General features: G+C 36.3%; 1 protein-coding gene across 3 annotated transcripts; it reads left to right on the top strand.

Moving 5' to 3' along the window:
- Positions 1 to 1284: 1284 nt before the first annotated feature.
- VIP (vasoactive intestinal peptide) lies at positions 1285 to 10373 on the top strand. Of its 3 annotated transcripts, none has more exons than XM_011996796.1 (7): positions 1285 to 1550; positions 2764 to 2880; positions 4764 to 4886; positions 5866 to 5970; positions 6728 to 6856; positions 7686 to 7771; positions 9518 to 10373. In XM_011996796.1, the coding sequence occupies exons 2-6, from the start codon at positions 2774 to 2776 to the stop codon at positions 7726 to 7728; spliced, it is 507 nt and encodes a 168-aa protein (XP_011852186.1). In that variant the 5' UTR covers positions 1285 to 1550; positions 2764 to 2773; the 3' UTR covers positions 7729 to 7771; positions 9518 to 10373. The 3 variants fall into 3 exon arrangements, with proteins under 3 accessions (XP_011852186.1, XP_011852185.1, XP_011852184.1); XM_011996795.1 differs by having other exon boundaries at positions 7683 to 7771; XM_011996794.1 differs by having other exon boundaries at positions 6725 to 6856; positions 7683 to 7771.
- The last annotated feature ends 11065 nt before the right edge of the window (positions 10374 to 21438 follow it).

The raw sequence follows: 21438 nt of genomic DNA, 5'->3' as shown, positions 1-21438 counted from the left end.
AAAAGATTTCCTGGAATTAAGCCACAGGAACTCTGGCTTAAGTCAGAGCTGTCAACTGGGAAACAAATTTCCAGACATTTTGAAATTTAATTCATTTAATTTTTCTGGTAACTGGATTAGAAAATATGATTAAGCATAGCAGGATAGTCTTTTACTGGATCAGTCTGACTTTGAATGAAGCAAATAGATACTAAAATCTTAAAGTAGAAGAAAGAGGACTGTAAAGCCATTCTTTCTTATGAAACTTACAAACAAAATGTAAAAATAATACACATGGCAGAAATTCTTTAACACAAAAGGAAAAATGACATTTTACTCTGTTGTTTAGGAAATTTTTCATGTGGCTGCATTTTTTACCTTGAAACTCTAATTGAATGCATACTAAGCTACCTTTAGTTACAAATCCACAAATAGAAGTGAAGTATTTATCAAAGTACTACATAAATGTTTTTCAACTAATTATTTGAAGCCACCTGTCAAGTGATTGAATCAGAGATGTTCCAAACTGGTTTGAGTATGTGTGTGTGCATTGGGGGTGAGGGTAGAAAACTAATTCTACATTATGCAAAGACTTATAAAAGTGATGAGGAAAACCTTTAAAAAGAAAAGATAATTAAATTCCTTGAGGTATATAGTCTGACAAGAATTTATTTTTTGGATCATTTGACACAGTGTATGTAAAAGTGCATTGGGAATTGTGCCTTTTTATACAAATACGAAATAGCACTACTTCTACTGCTTTGTATACAAATATGAAATAGCACTACTTCTACTGCTTTGTACAACAGCGTGCATATCTTACTATCTTAGAGACTTTCTGAAACATTTATCTTGGGATTAGTTTCAACAAAAAGGAAATGTAATAATAGAAAGGTGAAAGTTATCTCTAGAGCTTTTAAAGTTAGGATAGATTTCAAGAAAGATTAAATCTGGATCTATATGAATAGCATACAAATTAAAAATATTAACAGAATTGATATTTGGTAATAAAGTATAGTTACACATTTATAAGCATAATGAACGTAAGTGTTTCTTGCTTTCTGCATTTGTTTCTACACATGAAGTCTTCATTTTCTGAAGGAATCCCAGTGGCCATGGCTATAACACTACAATCATTTTCTTATTTCACTACAATTAAGTAAAGGTTAAAACATTTCACATTGAGCTTGCTACTTTGTTTGTTTAAACAAAAGTAAATTTCCTCTTATCTTACATCTTGAAGTTACTCACTATAAACTTATATAAATTAGACATAATGACAATTAAGTAAGAACTTCAAGCACTATTCATCCCATGGCCGTCATACTGTGACGTCTTTCAGAGCGCTTTGTGATTGCTCAGTCCCAAGTATAAGCCCTATAAAATGATGGGCTTTGAAATGCTGGTCAGGGTAGAGTGAGAAGCACCAGCAGGCAGTAACAGCCAACCCTTAGCCATTGCTAAGGGCAGAGAACTGGTGGAGCCTTCCTCTTACTCCCAGGACTTCAGCACCTAAGACAGCTCCAAAACAAACCAGAACAGGCAGCTCCGGGGGAGCACGAGTGGGCAAGGTAAGTGAAAACTTTACCTTTCCTCTTCTTTTTCCCTCCTGCCTCTGAAACTTTTCTTACAACATACTGAATTTTTCTCTCTATTGAAAAGAATTTGATAGTGCTCTGCTTTTGCAATAGCAAAAAGACAAGTTTCTCAAGTCACCTGGTAAGGATAGAAATACTTCAATTTCTCTCATATAGATAGATTTTCTGAATTCTTTTGTTTGTAAGATGCTTTACCCTGCTTGCTCTTTTACTGAATACTGATTTTCAAAAATAATTCATTCAAACCAAGTTTACTTGTATGTAGATTTTTGACTGAAAATTTCAGTGGGCACATTTGCTTTTGAAATTTTCAACTTATTTTTACAGTGCCTTTTTTTCCTATTTCATATGTTGCTTAAGTGAATCTAAGATGCATTTATTTTTTGCCTTAAGTTTAAATTTTGTAATTTTTATAGGCAGCAAGAGAAACAGACCTTGAACTCCTAAATTTTTAATCTAGAAACTAGAAATGAAATGTGTAAGTTGATTAAATGCAAGAAATGCAAGTTTTGCTTTTAACATATATTTTCCTCTGATGGAAAAATTCATTTCAGTGACAATATATGATTCAGTGATATTTTGAGTATTAATATTCACTACTGAGTTAAGATGTTCAAATTCAGGTGTAAGGAAATAAGTTTCTAGTAATGTCTACAATTGAAAGAGGAAAAAGTAATGTAGATCCAAAATCTTTTAAAAAATTATATGTATATATACATATTATATTTATACATTTGTACAAACACGAGCAGAAGAATTATTAAATAGATGATACCCCAGTCTTATATTAATCAGATACTGAAATCTTAAAGCGAAGAAAATCAATGTCTTGAAGCTGTTTCCTTCGTCAAAAAATACACTAAGCCTGGGTGGTACAGCCCTGTTATGAAAAGATTGTCCCCAGGGTTATTTCCAACACTATAGAAGTATGGCATTCAATAGATACTGGGGCCAACCATGTGCCCAGACAGCAGGTGAAAAGGATTCTACTTTTTATTCAAGTACCTGTCACTGAGAGAAATATTGATTTTTGAATGTATCATCTTGCAATTTATCTCTTTCTACAAGAGGAAAATTACTCTCTACAAACTCTTCAAGAGCCATTGAAAATTACTGCTAGGCACTCAGAATTACCTTGCTGGTGACATCTGTGGTTGGAAGAACTAAGGTGATTCTCTCTCTTTAGAGGCACAGAAATGGACACCAGAAATAAGGCCCAGCTCCTTGTGCTTCTGACCCTTCTCAGTGTGCTGTTCTCACAGACGTCGGCGTGGCCTCTTTACAGGGCACCTTCTGCTCTCGGGTAAGCTCCCTTTCAATTCAGACATCTGAGCATTCCTTTTTCATCTAAATGGGAATTTCCTATATGTTTTGTTGGACAACTGAATAGTATAAATTATGTATTATTAATTTACATTTTTGCTTGATGTGTTGAGTGAGAGGTCAACGTCAGGTCATTCTGAATCCTGGAATTCACTTTCAGGGCATGAGAGACACTGTCAGTGATTAGTTTTATGGGCTGAGTGGATCACATTCCCAAACATGGTGAAAGGAGGCTCTGACTTTCTTTTTATTCAACACCAATTTTAGATGAATAATAAGCTTTTATCCATTGTTAAGTCAATTCAATTTCTGGTGGAGAAAAAGCAGTTTAGTTGCCAACCACATTTTAGTTTATTTTTCAAGATTAATCAGTAAATAATCATAAGATTAGCAGTTGATTAGTGAAACATGTATAAAATCATGTTGCACAGAAATCTATCTAGGCAGAGTCAATTTGCCAATATTAAATATGGGGTAATTGATCTATTGAGATACACTCCCCCAATGGGTAAATTTTGATATTCTTTGAACCATAAATCCTTAGTTTTATTGTTCTATATGTTATATTATGTATTTCAAATCTAGAAAGTATAATACAACTCATATTTAAAACTTTATTAATGTATGCTAAATAAGTAAACAGTAAATGAAAACTACATTAGCTTGAATTTTTCTTTTCGGTTTACGGGTACCACTATATCTCCAAAGGAAAAATAATAATTCAGTTGGTTTCTTTTTTTTTTTTTTTTTTTGCTTATTTGCTCATTCTTGATTTTTTGATTAAGGTAGACTTATGCTCAATAGAGAGAATAACCTCTTAGCTATTAGTGTTCTCTGTGAAATTTGTTTAAATACAGCTCCTGTGTTGCTTTGATAACGAAATAAAATGGTTCCATCTGAAGTTCTATCACAGCAGATGAACAATCATAAGAATGCTGACATTTCTGTTGATTGCTAAGCTTCAGACCCACAGAGGACTACTTGCTAGTGACTCCCAACTCCCAAATCACTGAAAGATACGCAGTGTCCAGGAGCTGACACCCTCCTTGGAGGTTTGCCCTAACAGTGAAAATCTGTACACACAAAAGTATAAGAGTTGCCAGTAATTGAAATATGCAGGCATCTACAAATATAGTCGTATTCTATGTATGCATATGACTATTCTTAGTCCTTCAGTGTAACATTGTACATCCCTTATTAAAGTTGTGTTAATACATAAGATTAGAAACCGGAAGGTCCCATAAAATTTATTGAATTCAAATTCATCTTCATAGATGAGCTATTCATCTGTGGAGACATTCTTTGAATTTTGTCAATACAGAGAAATATATCATGCCAAGGTAAATGTTTGAAGCAAAGCTTGAGGGTCTAGAGAGAGAGAGAAGCAATTAATACTCCATTCTTCAGAGATGTTTGGAACAGGTGATACTGAACATCACCAAATACATAAATTGTTACCAGTTCTCATTCAGTATTAGTTTTTTCCAAGTTTCTATTTTGCATAAAATCTTTCTACATGTGAAATTTGACTCTGCAAAGTGAAGATATTCTTGGTATAGTAAAGTACACCAAAGAAGTATAGTTTGCTTAATGCTTCGATAAGATTGAATTAAGTAGCTCTTACGTTTTGTATATTCAGCTTATAAAAGTCATATGACATCTACTTTGTAGGACAATAGGAATTTCCTATTTATGCTCTCATCAACTATGTGAGCCATTAAGTCAAATTATGTTATTCTCATATTGTGACTGGGTAATACTTCCCAAGAGTTTAAGTATCTTATTTTAAATGGTTGCGGAACCGCTCGCACTGTCTTCTGAAAAAGGAATGTATTATACTTCTCGTGTAACTTTCCCTATCAGGTTGGGTGACAGACTACCCTTTGAGGGAGCAAATGAACCTGATCAAGTTTCATTAAAAGAAGACATGGACATCTTGCAAAATGCATTAGCTGAAAATGACACACCCTATTATGATGTATCCAGGTGAGTTTATTTTTTATAAAACTATCCAGTGAGTTTTATTTTAGCAAATGTATTTAAGAATTACAAACGTGCCAATTTTATCTCACCATGAAGCTATTCCAATAGCAAAACACTAGAGGTTTCCATGTGTCATGGCTTCATTCATCCTGATTTATTGCAGCTCTTACAGCTGTACATGATTTTCATACTGAAAGGTTGTAACAAGCCAGGATGAACACATCATTCACTTCCATTCTGTTGCACATAATTCCAACATTACAGATTGTACCAATTCTGATAAAACTACAGCATTTAGCATTCCAATGATGAAGAGTTGCCGAGGCGTTAATGTCTCTATATAAAGAAAAGGTATCTGATAGTTAGAGCTGTTCATTCATAGAACTGCTTGTCTGAGCATCATTTCAAGTACAGACCAAGTAGTTCTACAGGACTTGGTATAGACAAAGTATAAAAGGTTCTTCATTTGAAAGAGAAAAGGTAGAATGATAGGCTTTAATGCCTTCTCTATCTTAAGAGGTATTGTTTCCAAGTATTTTGGAAAAAGAAAAAAAAAGCTATACTGGGGTTTATGAACTTTCCAAAATCAGAATATTTTCCCATTGTGTATGTCTTTATTCAGTGGGGCAGACACAAAGCACCATGTACAAATAGCAGCTTATTTAAATAGATCATATTTTTGCACCAATATTTCTTAGAAAAAGTAGTTATAAAGATTCAACCATGAAGGAATATTGAAATGTGCTTCTAGAAATGCCTGTTTCTTTAATTTTTCAGTGTCTTGGGCTAGAAATACAGGGTATATCTTGATATAAGTGACTAGATCTCTTTTGTTAGGGAGTTAAGAAATCTCCTTTTGAACTTTAGTTTCAATGAGAAGCTTTCATAATAAACCCATAATTTTTTGTCATTTAATGAGCCACAATAATATTCTAGAAAGCCATTTACAAAATAATAGCTATTTTTTTCTTCTTTGTTTTAGAAATGCCAGGCATGCTGATGGAGTTTTCACCAGTGACTTCAGTAAACTCTTGGGTCAACTTTCTGCCAAAAAGTACCTTGAGTCTCTTATGGGAAAACGTGTTAGGTAAAGAAACTTATTATTTTTATAAAATGTGTTCTTATTCAACCTGAATATTGTATTTTCACTCTTAACAAGCTCTTTATCTTGTTTGAAATTGAAAACTCATTCATAATGTTTAATTTAGTTAAATGAAATAACTTGTATTGTTCAATAATATCTATCAAGCCCATGGATTAAGACTTTTTCATAATATCATACTCATTGACTCCAGACACACGTTTTCCTCAAGTAGCAATCGTTTACCAATCTGCAATCAAATTGAACAAGACTCAGTAAAACAATCACAAAGACATAGGATAGACTGAGGTAAATGTTAAGGTCAACCATAGAATATTCCTTTTACTTCCTGCTCAAACTAAATGGAGAATGCCAAATGGCTAACAGCCAAATATTTAGATGACATTGCTTAGGGTAGCATAGCTTCTGAAGAAGTAATTATGTTTTTTTAAAAAAGTTTTCTCCCAGTGGCAGAGCACAACTTCAGCTATCCCCAAATTTTTATTTTTGGATGAATTTTTTGCTCAGCTGTACAGAATGTGTCATAAAACAGTCCCAGGTCGTGCCAAAATATGACAGATGATTCCTTGCTTCGCCTTCATCCTTAGGTTCAGTTGTATTTTTCTTTCAGTCTTTTTATGATAGAAAATTAGTTGGCCGTGGGAATTCCTTTTTATGTGGCTCCAAAAAACTTGGAACATGTGTGTATTTATCATTTCTTGTGAAAACTCTTTGATTTCCTTTTCCTCATATTCTTCAGCAGTAGCATCTCAGAAGACCCTGTACCAGTCAAACGTCACTCAGATGCAGTCTTCACAGACAACTATACCCGCCTTAGAAAACAAATGGCTGTAAAGAAATATTTGAACTCAATTCTGAATGGAAAGAGGAGGTAAAGAAAAAGAACTTGCTAAAATGAGAAATCATGACTGACTTTCAAAATAGAAGCTGCACATGAAGACCTCTCTATCTCACTATCTATACTACATGAAGCAGTGATTCTCAACCTTGGCTGACATTAGACTACCCTGCAGAACTTTAAAAATACCGATGTCTGGGCCTTTCCCCAAACCAATTGCCAGGAAATCAGTGTCCTCCGTGGTGTGGCCCTAGGCATTCATTTCTTTTAAGAGTTCCCCAGTTGACGTTACTGTGCTGCCAGTGTTAAAAATGATGACTATAGAGACACCTAGTCTGAATCTAGGAGCAAGTTTCATCAAAAGTGATGATTTTTAAAACATGTAAAGCATAGTCAATTGCAATTTGGTAACATGTGAAACTCACTTCATGTGCATATTCAATACTCTTATTTAATCAAATTAAACCATTAGGTATTTTGTATATTTAGATTCTGTAAAATCGGTATCTCTCTGTGGTGTGTAAACATCGGACACAATACATAAACAGTGTAGTGTTCTGTCTTTTTATTCCAATTGTTTTTGTTTAAATGATGAGTATTAAGGATAATTCTGTTTGGGTGTGATCAGACAAGATGACCTTCTTTGCCTATTACAGATGATAATTCTGTAAGAATAATTTTAGAAACTCTTAAGATTGATAAATAATTCATAGGTACTAACAAACTTCAAAGGTAATTGTTTAGCCCCCAATACACTTTCAGAGCACAGAGAACAGCAGAGCCATTATGTCATAATAGTTGCTTTAGAATCTTTCTCATCTGAGAGCCTTAATATGCACAATGTTTTTCTGCTCTGCAGCAGTGAGGGAGAATCTCCTGACTTTCCAGAAGAGCTAGAAAAATGATGAAAAAGCCCTTTGGAGCAAAGCTGATGACAACTTCCCAGTGGTGGGTATATTTGTGCATTCCTTCTGTATTCTTACTGCAGTCTCTGATTATATAAGTAGCTAAGAGTCACTTAGTAAGAAACGTCTTAGGGTTAAAGAGTTTCTCATCATGAGACCTCATCCAAGACAGACACTCCTGCAACAGTGGACCCCAACCCAGTAAACAGCTTAGAATGATTCATGCAATTTTTTGATCTCATAAAAGAGCACACTCACAATAAGCAAACGTTTTGAGATCTGAATAGTGTTCCTGGTTCACTTGGGGTTATTTCTACATTTGTATCAAGATAAAAAAAAAACAGAGGAGACTGACTCAAACTGACAAGAAAAAAATGGGCTTTCCTTTTGAGGATCAACCCATGCTGCTTTTATTAATTGAAAGTTTAGTACCACAATTGACTGTTAGCACCTCACTTAATTAAGTACAGGGAAATACCACCAAATTAGAGCATGGCCCATTATCATGAAAATATCAGGGCATTCTGGGTCTAACTATATTCCTTGAAACATGGCAAACTTCATACAGCAAAAGTAAAATTCAGCTTGTTTTACCTGTAAGTTTGTTTTGCCTACAAGTTTGTTTTACCTACATGACTCCAATAGCATTCTCTGTAAACATTTTTTTTTTGAGCAGAAAAAACATGGATAGACTTTTTTCTTTGTGAAGTAATAAGCTTGCTATCAAAATTGATTTTATATAAATGTGGGTTCAAGACATATTTCTTTCCTGAGTTATGTCACATTATTATCTACATTAGCTCATAAAAAATCTATAATACTGGGCAAGTGCTTAAAGAAATTTCATGCTGTCGCCATATGAAAGATTAGCGGATTTCAAAGGGCTATGGAGTAAAATATGTTTGGCTTTGTGGGCCATCTAGTTTCTGTTATAATGACTTAACTCTGCTATCGTAGCACAAAAGCAGCCACAGTTAGATGTAAAATGAATAAGAGTGACTGTGTTCCAATAAAACTTTATTCATAAAGCCTGAAGGCGAGCCAGATTCCAATCCCTGACTAGGTTAAGGAGATTAAAATCACCCATGCTCGAACTAAAGGCAATTCATGGCCTTACCTCAGTTCCTGATGGAGTTATCTAAGGTTTTCAAGTGTCATCAAGAGTGGACATGGTGTCTGGGAAGACTAACTGACTGCTTTTGTCCACTAATTACCCTTCAACCTCTAAGAGAAAGGCAGAGGCAGGAATGTGACTCACATAAACTCCTTATCTTTTATAGACATTTCAGAGAAACAAGTCCCTTTGCTCAAAGAAGAACGTTAATTACATACAGCTTTTTGAAAGAGTGTTTATGAGAAGCCTTCTCCATCAAATTAAGAAAGAGAGTAGGCACTAAAATATAAAGGAGAATTGATTAATCACACTGTGCTTTGTAAATGATAAGATCACTTATGAGATTCCATCTTCCATCCTTTTCTTTTTTAAATGGGTGACTGTGGACAAATTCTTTGAAGAGGAAATCATGTGGGTCGTCCATTTGTGAAAATTACAAGTGAATCATTAATAATGGTTAGTTAGACGTCTTTTCACATTCCAGTTCCTCTCTGATAATCAGTCCTCTAGAAGCTGCTCTCTTGATACGTCCCAGGACATGATCCCCTGCTACGGGCTGCTAACAAGGGACAAAGAGAAATAAGTGTTTATTAGATAACTAAATCAGTGAATGAAACTAAGATGCTAGAAATAAAATATATTTTATGCCTAAAGCAACAATCTTTTCTTTTTCAGAATTCTTGAAGGAAAACGATACGCAACATAATTAAATTTTGAGTTCTACATCAGTAATTCAAGAAAAAAACTTCAATATCCAAACCAAATAAAATGTATTGTGTTGTGAATGTTGTGACGTATTCTAGCTAATGTAATAACTGTGATGTTTACATTGTAAATATTATTTGAGAGTTCTACATTTTGTCTTTAACTCATAAAAAGCCTGCAATTTCATATGCTGTATATCCTTTCTAACAAAAAAAATATATTTAATGATAAGTAAATGCTAGGTTAATTCCAATTATATAAGACTTTTTTGGAAGAGTAGTAATAGAGCAAAATTGATGTGTTTATTTATAGAGTGTACTTAACTATTCAGGAGAGTAGAACAGATAATCAGTGTGGCTAAATTTGAATGTTAAGCAGATGGAATGCTGTGTTAAATAAACCTCAAAATGTCTAAGATAGTAACAATGAAGATAAAAAGACATTCTTCCAAAAAGATTTTCAGAAAAATATTATGTGTCCCCATATTTTATAGGCAACCTTTATTTTTAATGGTATTTTTAAAAATCTCAAATTTGGATTGCTAATCACCAAAGGCTCTCTCCTGATAGTCTTTCAGTTAAGGAGAACGACCCCTGCTTCTGACATTGAACCTTCCCTTTCTGCTTGTGTTAAGTATGTGTAAAATGTGAAGTGAATGAAACAGTTGTTCAATAATAAATATTTTTGCCATAATGACTCAGAATATTGCTTTCGTCATATGAGCTTCCTTCTGTGAAAGTACATCTAAAGACATAACTATTTTTCCAAAATAATTTTAAGAAATCAAATAGAGAAAATAAAGACTTTTGATTATCACTGCAGATAATTCTTTTGTTTGATTCTTTTATATGATTCAGCAGTAACTCATTTTAGCTCTAAAGTTCTTGGCACTAGATAGCTTTTGTGGTATTTGATTGTGTGCAAGTTCTAAAATAATGGTGGCTTAAATAAAAGAGAAATTTCTTTCACACATAAGTCAAGAAGAAGGTGTCAGGGTTATTATGATGGTTCTGCTCAGCAAAACCCTCAATAACATACACCCCTTTCAGCTCATCCCTCATCTCCAACGGTGTGGCACTTTTCCTCATGATCCAAAATTACAGCTAGTGTTCCAGTCATCATGTATGCATTCCAGGCAACAGGCTATAGGAAGAGGCACAGAAAAAAGGGAGCAAATAGTATATGCCAGTTCTTTTTGAACTGGTATCTTATACTAACATCCCCTTTACTGGAACATAGTCTTATGGCCAGTCATTTGCAAGAGAGTCTGGGAAATGTAGTATGTTTTCTTTGTTTTGTTTTGTTTTTCTGGGTAATCATGTACCCAACTTAAAACTAAGACTCTATTAATATAAAACAAGGAAAGAATAAATTTATACAGTGATTAAAAAAAACTCCAGGCTTGGATCCTAAATTCTCATCCAAAAAGCTTAAACAAATAATAAAGAGAGTGAGAGTCAGAGCCTTACCATTAATGAAGAAGCATTATTCCCAGAAGGCAAAGTTTTGCTTGGTTTTGTTTGCTGCAATTAGGACAAATGGCTACATTGGGAGGAACTAGTCTAGAACTACCAGTAATTGCAAAGCAGTTTTCACAAATTGAAGTAAATTGAGCTCCTTGTATCTCTTGTTCTTATCTGATTCTTCAAATTATTACATATTTATTAAGTGACATTTTTATGAGAAGCACTGCAGTGAAAACAGACAATTTCTGAGTATTAAGTGTACGTAAGAAGCTTGTAAAGATGAAATGGAACCATAATTTGAGTGTGAAACTAAAGAGTTTTAATTTTATTTTATTAATATGAATCTTTCCAATGTATTCCCTATTGCTTCAAGAAATTCATTGAAGAAATATTCACTGAATGATTATGATGTGCTATGTAGCTATTTGAGAGATTGTTCTGGGCTGAGGGAACAGCAAGTGCAAATGAAGGAACAGTCCTGGCATATCTGGACAGCAAGGAAGCCCATGTGGCTGGAGCAGGGTGAGCTGGACAGGGACTGAGTAGGAGAGGAGGTGAAAGAGGTTACTAAGGACTGGACCTTGTAGGGCCTCACAGGCCACTGTAATTGTTTGTGAAGTGAGATGAGATACTGCAGAGTTTTGGACAGAGGTGTGATATTTTCTGAACTGCATTTTAATAGGATCTTTCTGGATACTCTAATGGGAATAGAGTAAAGGAGTGCTAAGGGTGGAAGCAGGAGGACAAACTAGGGGGCAAGTGCTATAAATCAAGTGGCAGATGATGGTGCCACCAAGGCAGAAGCACTGGAGGTATTGAGAAGGGGTATCTGAATATATCTTGAAAAGAGAGTCAGGTTTTCTGCAAATAGACTGAAGACAACAAGGAGGAGAGGCCAAGCATGGTGGGTCATGCCTGCAATCCCAGCACTTTAGAAGGCCGAGGCAGGAGGATTGCTTGAGGCCAGGAGTTCAAGAAGGAGGAAAGTCAAGAATGATATCAAAGGTAAATCACCTGAGGCAACTTGAAGGATGGGGTTGCTAATAAGTGAGACAGAGAAGACTGGGAGGAGCAAGGTTTCAGGGAAAGGTGAGCTTAGTTTGGATGCACTAAGGCGGATGTTGGGTAGGGAGTTGGAGATGTCATGAAGAGGAGATGCTGAGCTGCAGATGGGCAAGTGGGAGACCTCGCATATAGATGGGATTCAGAAACACAAGACTGGATGAGATCAGGAAGAGATGAAGTGTTACTAAAAAACAAAACACAGCAAAAATAGAAACCTCAACACATAATCCTTGAGTGTTTTTATTTCTGAGTGCCGTCATAAGAAGGCACCACAGACCAGGTGTCTCAAACAAAGAAATCTATTGTCTCACAGTTCTGGAGACAAAAAGTGCTAGAGCAAGGTGTCAACAGGGTAGGCTCCTTCTGAGAGCTGTGAGGAAGAATCTGATCCATGCCTCTCCCCTGGTTTCAGGTTGCTTGCAAGCAACCTTTGGCTGGTAGAAGTATCACTTCTATCTCTATCATGACCTTCAGCTAGCTTTCTCCCTGGTGTGTGCATGTCTCCAAATATTCACTTTATATAAGGACATCCATCATTTTGGATTAGGGCCAATGCTAATAATCTCATTTTAAGTTCATTTCCTCTGTAGAAACCCTATCTGAAAATAAGGTTACTTACATTCTGAAGGACTAGGATTAAGGACGTTCACATATGAATTTTTGGGTACACAGTTCAGCCCATAATTCTGGGGCATGCCAACATTAAGAGTTTGGAGTTCTGAGGAACAAATGGGATAAAAACGGACTGGAAGAAGAAGCTTTTGAAATAGGAGAAAAATTGGAGACCATGTCATCTGGAAAACAAGTGAAGAAGATCTTTCAAGGAAGAGGGTATAATTAACAGAATCAAATCCTGCTACAGTGTAGATTAAGATTCATTTATTTAATTCTTCTGCAAATATTTATAAGGAACTTACTATCTACCCAGCACCATGTTAAGTTCTGATAATAAAGCAGTGAATAATACAGACTAAAATTCCTGCCCTCATAGAGCTTGCATTCTTTGATTTGAAACAGATAATAAAATAGTCAAGTAAAATATAGTTAAGTAAAATGTATATTGTTTTAGAAAATGATAAATGCAAAGGAGATAAATTATGGACTTACAGTTCCATATGGCCAGGGAGGCCTCACAATCATGGCAGAAGGCAAGAAGGAGTAAGTCATGTCTTACAAGGATGGCAGCAGGCAAAAACAGAGCTTGCACAGGAAAACTCCCCCTTGTAAAATCATCAGATCTCATGAGATTTATTCACTATTACAAGAACAGCATGGGAAAGACCCACTCCGTGATTCAATTACCTCCCACCAGGCCCCTCCCACAACACGTGGGCATTGTGGGAGCTACAATTCAAGATAAGATTTGGGTGGGGACATAGCCAAACCATATCAGAGGGCATCAAGTAATTTGGCTTTCTGTGGGAGAAATATCAAAAGCATGTTTGCATGCTAAGGGGAAAGATGCAAGAAAGGGAAAATTGGTGATGCAGAAGGTAAAGTGGGGTTTTACTTGAGTGATGTCCTTGAGAAGAGAGGGAAGTGGGTGATTCAAAAATAGAGGTATTGACCTTTGCTTGGCACAAGCTCTCTTCAACCACAGTAACAGGCAGAGTGGTTGGTTCCAAGGTGGATGAATGGAAGGATGAAGTGGTGGAAGTTTATGGAATGCCTCTTCTGATTACACCTATTTTCTCAGGGAAAGATTTGAGAGTAAGGATAAGTGAGGAGATGTGAGGAAAGCAAAAGAAAAATACAAAAGAGTTTGGTGGATGAGTGGGAGAGTGAATAACTAGGAAAATATGTTTCTTATACTTAGAGTCCAGTGATGACTGAGGTAACTTAGAAGAATGGGTCAAATTAAGTAGTACAAGATGATTTTTTATTATTTTGAAAATTTAATAAAAACTAGGGACCTTTTTCCAGAAATACATATGTGTATACATGCACACGCGCACACACACACACACACACACACACACACAAAATACAGTACTTTCAGAGCATTCACCAAATCTTGCATGCCCATGCATGAAATTTCACAGTGCTCTGCAGCTGCTGTTTAAGATCCCTACTCCAGAATCATGTAGTGGTTGAAGTCATGTGGAGAACATCCTGCAGCTTGGGAAAATGGTATGTAGACCACTAAATTTATCAAGGGTGAGATAATACAGATCTGGATTTAGACTGGTGGAAGTGAGAAAGAATAGAACTTGAGTCTAGTGCCCATTGCTTTAGGGAAGGCTGCATCAGCAAACCACTGAAATAAAATGCTTGTTGGGACACTGAGTTTAATTCCAGGAAGAGAGGAAGTGTCAAAACCTAGATTTGCTAGGGTAATCCTGAATTGACTAAGATAATTATAAAATTGACTGAAATTATTTTTTCAGTACTTTTTAATATAAGGGCTGTTTGGGATACAAATTAATTTCACTTATAAAATTTCAGCCTTATTGCTACATACATGAGTTTGAAGTGAGACTAAGATTATGTTAGAAATCATTCTCTACGGATCTGAAAATAATATTCTATCTTCTCCTTTCCTTTCAGTGGATACACACAAAATCTACCAAAAAAAAAAAGGAGAGACGTAATATTCCTGGAGTTTCTCAGGTTTAATGTGGTATATTAAGCTCATGAACATGTCTCCCTTTCCTTGCCAAAGAAATATTATCCCGTGCAATCAAAATAAGAGAAAGGAGCCATAAATGGTCAAGAGATTGCAATACATTTCTGGGGAAAGACGGGCAGTGGATTGAAGAGCGGATCCAGGAAATTGATAGGGCAACTTCAATGTTGAACTAATGCGGACACTTTGTAGCAGATAAACTGTCCTATGGGAAAGCTCAGATTTGACAAATACAAGCGGATATTTCTTCCTGATATTTCTGGGAGAATGTATAACCTTTTACAAGTTCTGAATCCAAAGAGAAATCAGTTGCAAAATCAGGAATGCAAGAATTAAAGCTTAACAATCAACGTAAAAGCGCTGCTCACTTGGAGGCATCTTCTTGTGTTGATGGCCTAAGGTTGCCATAAAAAGAATCATTGAATGGGGAGCTTAAACAACAGAAATTTGTTTTCTCATAAGGAGGCTAGAAGCCTGAGATCAAGGTGTCAGCAGGATTGGTTTCTTCTGAGGCCTCTCTTTCGGGCCTGTGTCTTCACTTGGTCCCCCCGCCCTCCATGTAATCCAGGAAATCTGTTCCCAAATTTCCTCTTCTTATAAGGACATTAGTCATACTGAATTAGTGTGCTCACCCTAAAGACCTTATTTTAATTTAATTACTTCTTTAAAGACCTTATCTCCAAATACATCCACATTCTGTGGTCACATTCTGTAGGGTTAGGACTTTAACATATAAAATTTAGGGGGACCCAATTCAGCCCATGGCACTATTGATGTCAAGTCAAAAGCAAGAGCAGGAAACGCTGATCGGTGGAGTTGTCTTTTTGTGACATTTTGTGTTATCAATTGTCTTTATCAGGAAGAAATTATTTTCACATGTTATTGAAAGATATTTCATCACAATATATGGGTATATAATAACAAGCCATGTATTTATTATTATGCTGTTTTTGTTACAGAAAATCTCTGAAACATTCAGTGTGATCCCATCACAGAAAAATTTTCATGGTTGCAGTTTGATTTTTTTTTTATTAATTTAAAATATATAAATAATGTGTTATGAAAAATGCAAAACTACTTACAAGTTTGGAAATTCCTAAGAATTCCTGCCAATTCTGATTGATCTTTCCTGAATACCAAAAATTAATATTTGTCAGGAATTTGGAAACACTATAACTGAGGGCAAGCTTGTGGAAGGGCCTGAATACAGGGGCATACATTGAAGACTTACATACAAGATTATTGATCTCCCGTTTCTGCTACAGAATGCTGAAATTCCTGGATGCCCAGAAAAAAAATAATTACAGAGTCATTCTCTAAAGAAATGGGGTCAGAGCCGGGGGAGTAGTTGCCTTGGGAGAACTAGGATGACAATTGTGAGAGTGGAACCCAGAGTTAAGCCTTTCTCCATGTGGGGTCTCCTTGGTTACATCTGGCTTCCTACACCTGCTCAGCCTAAAGAGAAACCTGCCTTCAAATAACTTCATCCACATGGAGAAATCCCACATGTCGTAGTCAGACTTTCTAGCTCCTCCTCCCCTTCCCTCCCCTCCCCTAACCTCCCCTGCCTTCCCCTCTCCTCTCCTTCCCCTTTCCCTTCCCCTTCCCTTCCTTTCCCTTTCTGTTTTGTCCAACAGATTTTAAATTAATGGTGGAAGGGGCTATCATAAACGGTGTCTACAAGTGAACAACCAAGGATCTCCTGGTATTTGAAGAAAACTTGAAGAAAGTCCAAAGTTTTTAAAAAGTTAAATATGTAGTGAAAATAGATACTAGATAATAAAAGATAAAGTCTAACCGAAAATGAATAATATTGCACATATAAAGCAAGAACCTAATGCAGGCTGGGTGCGGTGGCTCACGCCTGTAATCCCAGCACTTTGGGAGGCCGAGGCCAGCGGATCACAAGGTAAGGAGATCGAGACCATCCTGGCTAACACGATGAAATCCCATCTCTATTGAAAATACAAAAAATTAGCCGGGCGAGGTGGCGGGCACCTGTAGTCCCAGCTACTCGGGAGGCTGAGGCAGGAGAATGGTGTGAACCCGGGAGGCAGAGCTTGCAGTGAGCCGAGATCGCACCACTGCACTCCAGTCTGGGAGACAGAGCGAGACTCCATCTCAAAAATAAATAAATAAATAAATAAAATAAAGAACCTAATGTAGTGTGTTAATCAAGATTCTCTAGAAGGAGAGGACTAACATGATAGATATATATATGAAAGGGAGTTTATTAAGGAGTATTGACTCACGTGATTAGCAGGTGAAATCACACGGCCATCTGCAAGCTGAGGAGCAAGGAAGCCAGTCCAAGTCCCAAAACCTCGTAAGTAGGGAAGCCGACAGTACAATATTTAGTCTGTGACCAAAGGCCCAAGAGGTCCCTCACAAGCCACTGGTGTAAGTCCCAAAAATCCAAATGCTGAAGAACTTGAAGTCTGATGTTCAAGGGCGGGAAGCATCCAGCACCAGAGAAAGATGAAGGCCAGAACACTCAGACAGTCTAGTCCTTCCACATTGTTCTGTCTGCTTTTATGCTAGCCGTGCTGAGGCAGCTGATTAGATGGTGCACATCCAGATTGAGGGTGGGTCTGCCTCTCCCAGTCCACTGACTCAAATGTTAATCTCCTTTGGCAACAGCCTCACAGACATATGCAGGAACAATGCTTTACATCCTTCAATCCAGTCGAGTTGACGTTCAATATTAACCATGACATTCAGGAACAGAGAAGAAAAGCTCATGGACTTCAAAACTGCCTAAATTAAAATAAAATTTAGTTTAAAAGTATGTCAACATGAAACAAATTCTTAAAGTATTAGAGATAAATTAGAGATTAAGGATGAGTCGTAGAAAATCAATAGAGGTCTTGGGTTTGATAAATAGAAGTTTCAGAAAAAGATAATGGAGAAGAGAGGGGAGAAAACAATCAAAGAAATATCAGAAATGTAATGTTACCTTCCCTAGATTGTACTTCATGTGAGATCTGGATACATGCTTATTTTATTCATGAATGAATGCATATTGCATACTATATTAACTGTTTCAGGTGTTGAATTTGTAAGTTGGAAACTACATTCTTTAGTGAAGGACACCAAATTTTCTTTAATGATCACTTAAGATAACTCAAAATGTTTCTAGACATCTTAACTGTGATTATATTTTCAATATCTGGGAAGATAAATTGTAAATACTTAGTTTTCTAACACTTCTGAAAGGATTAAGGTGAATCTATCCATTCTAGTAATCAAAGTTACACCTTTTCTTCTGTACGTTTTTATATAGAAGATATATATGACTATGAATACTATTGTATTCTATATTAATATTCATACTAAACATACACACACGTACACATGCACACTCTGGTTTTGGGCTTCAGAAGCAGAAACTATCCTACAGGATATCTCAAAGACAGAGACTAAGAGTTCCATAGTCCTATCTATGAGTTCCTAAGACCCTTAGACCTGCACATTTGAGTAGATCTAGATTTTAGAAAAATATACTCTAATTACTGATTTCCCTATTCTTGTTTGGTGTTCCACATTCAAATGGTCTCCTGTCTGGTTAACTGACAACAGCTGCAGTTTTTGGAAAGGAGAAAGAGGGAAAGGATACATGAAAAGCATCTGCCTTTTCACAACCCTCTGTTAACAGCTTTTTCTCCCTGACTATTAGAGAGAAAACATTTCCTTGGTCCTTCTCTTTTGCCTTATGTAATTGCAAATCTCTGGCAAGATGCATCTCCTTTCAGACTTTAACTTGTCTCATTTTTCCCCCACACAATTGTGCTCTTTCTTTTCTTGTTCCTTGGAAACTCGCCCTCGTTTCATAATTTTGCTTCTTCCCCCTTTGCTATTCTGTTCTCTATAGAGTTATGGGTTCATTCTCTCGGGTATCTCATTCTGTCGCATGTCCTACCTACATATTAACCTCATCTGTTCCAGAGACAGAAAATGCATCTAGATCTCTCCAGATTTCCTTTTGTCTTTTAAATTTTCTTTGCATAGGATCTTAGACACATGCATCACTCTTGTTAAGGTACTTTTCTCAATTTACATTTCATTTATCTTTCTGCTTTAAAAACATAGAATCTTTGAGCTAGAAGTTGCCATTATCTGTAAGTTTGTAGTTGACTTCTAAGGAAATTGCTATGCCATTATTCTTCATTTTTCTTCAAAGGCATTTCCCCTTACCTTGATTCTTATAAAGAAATGTTAGCTATACCCTTATAAATTTGGGTAGCTATTAATGAAATAAGGATTTGGAGCAACAGGCATATACCGAAAAAGAGAGCTTATCATAGAAGGGTAAATCTGAAATTGTGTGTAGGTAGTGAAGATAAAACTAATGGAAGAGAACTGAGAAAATTCCCATTTTAAGATATTAGGTCTCATGAGGACTCAAAGGCATGAGAATGATATAATGGACTTTGGGGACTCAGAGGAAAGGGTGGGAGGGCATGAGAGATAAAAGGCTACACACTGGGTACAGTGTACACAGCTCAGGTGAGGGGTGCACCACAATCTCAGAAATCACCACTGAGGAACTTATCCATGTAACCAAAACCCTCCAAAATTAAATTAAATTTCCCCAGAACTATTTAAATTTAAAAAATAAATAAATATAAAAACAAACAAAAATAAAAAAGAAAAAGAAGTGAATCTTGGTTTAAAAAAAAGATCTTAGCTCTTGTTGAGCAGCTGCTTATAGGAGAGGCTGGGCTGAGAACATACCTGAAAAGTAAAGGAAAGTTGTAAATAAACAAAAGATGATAGTAGAAGTTGGGTTATATGTAGAGGTTATAATTATAATATTTTAAAATATTATGATGAAACTATATACTGACTTTTACAAATAAAATAAAAATATTTTACTTCCCAAATTGAATACTATTTACTAAATTGTGGGACATAACTACCAACTTGTTTCTAATTGGAAAATGTTTGGAAACTAAATGATAATGGGAATAATTTGTAATGAAGTGATATTGTATGGAATATACTAATTTAGTGATGTTGCAGGTGGAAAGGTAATTCAAGCTACCAAGGTTCACACTTCCTTTTGGGAAGTAATAAGTAATTATTGATGATACAAGATGTATTGGAACAAACGACAAAGTATAAATATCACTTTTCTTTGTCCCATGACTCTCAGTGGGGCACAAACAGCAGGGGCTAAACAGGAGAGGCTGTTTCTCAATGGACACTGTCCACGTAGGTAGCCAACAACTTCCGTCCACCATTAGCTTGAATGAACTAGAATATTAATGTCGTTAGTCATCATGTATTTGTAATAAGAAAAATTGCCAATTAGTGACTCTTCTTAACAGTCTGTATCATCAGAAAGAAAACATGACTCTAAAAGGGTGGGTGATGAATAAAGAATACATGCAAATATTCTCTGGTTTTCCTAGAACTGGGAGAGGCCACCCATGTGACTGAATGGCTTTGGAGCATGAAGATGAAGGTTTAGATTCCTCCCTTTTTCATAACTTCTAATGTCACTATGCAGTCTCATGGGAACCCAGGAACTCATTCTCAGGTTTGCAAATGAAGCCTCTGTATGTGACTATAAAAATATAGCATTAGAATAGAACTGAGAGCCCAAGTCTGTTACAGAATCTGATGAGGTTCACACCAGAGCAATCGAAGTCCCCACACATACGTTGACATGCAAGTCATAGGCTGATGCAATTTTCATGCCTACATTATTGTTGCCTGATATGGTTGGTGAGTTACTACAAGACAGAATAGAGGCTCACCTTCTCCCCAGAATCAAGGAGTCACAAGGACATCAGCCTCACTGCCTGGAAGGTACAAAAATGATTCAGCTTCAGGACATTGAATTGAGTGTTTAAAAACTGCATGGTACATCTACAGTCCCAGACCGGCTGAGAAGCAAGATTCACTTTTCCAGGAATCAAACACTCAGGGTATTAAAGCAGTAGCTGGTTTGCATCAGGACTCTGTCCCGAGGGCCCTCTGTAGCCCAGGAGCTGCCCAAGTCAGGGTTTGCCTTTGGTCTCTCTTGGTTCAGTGACCTTTCTTTCCTTCGGTCCATTCACCAGTACAGGGCCAGCATCTCTCCTTTAAAGGGGGTTGAATGGCCTCAAGAGCCTGCCTCAGCCTTAGTCAACAGTTCATTTCTGCTCAAGCGCCAAACTGCAAAGATCAGTTGCTTACCAATCTGACCCACAGATCAACTCAGAGACAGAAATAGCTCTTCCTGGTTCCAGGAAGGGTCAATATTCACTAAAGCATAGTGCACATGGACCCTCGGTGCTTATTTTTTCCTAAAACATAGCTACAGGAGTTCACACAATGGGTCTCCATTCCGTGCTTACGGTTGCCATATTTGTTTACCTATTTTTCACTTATAATGCCAAAAATGCTTGCAAGTAAATCACAGATTAAGATTTGAGGAAAAATAACCAGTAAGTCCATGAGTTAAATTCATAATTCAGCTCAGATAAAAAGGAATCTGATCACAAATTGTAACCATGATTCAGAGCACAGAAAATTGTTTTGGAATTTGGATTACTCAATGTGAATTCATCCTGCTCCATCTCATTTTAATAAACTCATTTCAATTCTTAAATTATTAATAGGACAAAACTTAAAATAAAGAAACGTTGTGGAAAATATGTGGAAAATAAGATGTTAAAACTATTTTTAAAATGCACTTTACTGAAGGCAAAACCCAGTGTTCCCTTCATCAGCATAGTGTACTAAAG

Source organism: Mandrillus leucophaeus, unplaced genomic scaffold, assembly GCF_000951045.1.
Source record: "Mandrillus leucophaeus isolate KB7577 unplaced genomic scaffold, Mleu.le_1.0 Scaffold524, whole genome shotgun sequence".
Classification (NCBI taxonomy): Eukaryota; Metazoa; Chordata; class Mammalia; order Primates; family Cercopithecidae; genus Mandrillus; species Mandrillus leucophaeus.
This window is presented reverse-complemented; position numbering and strand designations above follow the sequence as displayed.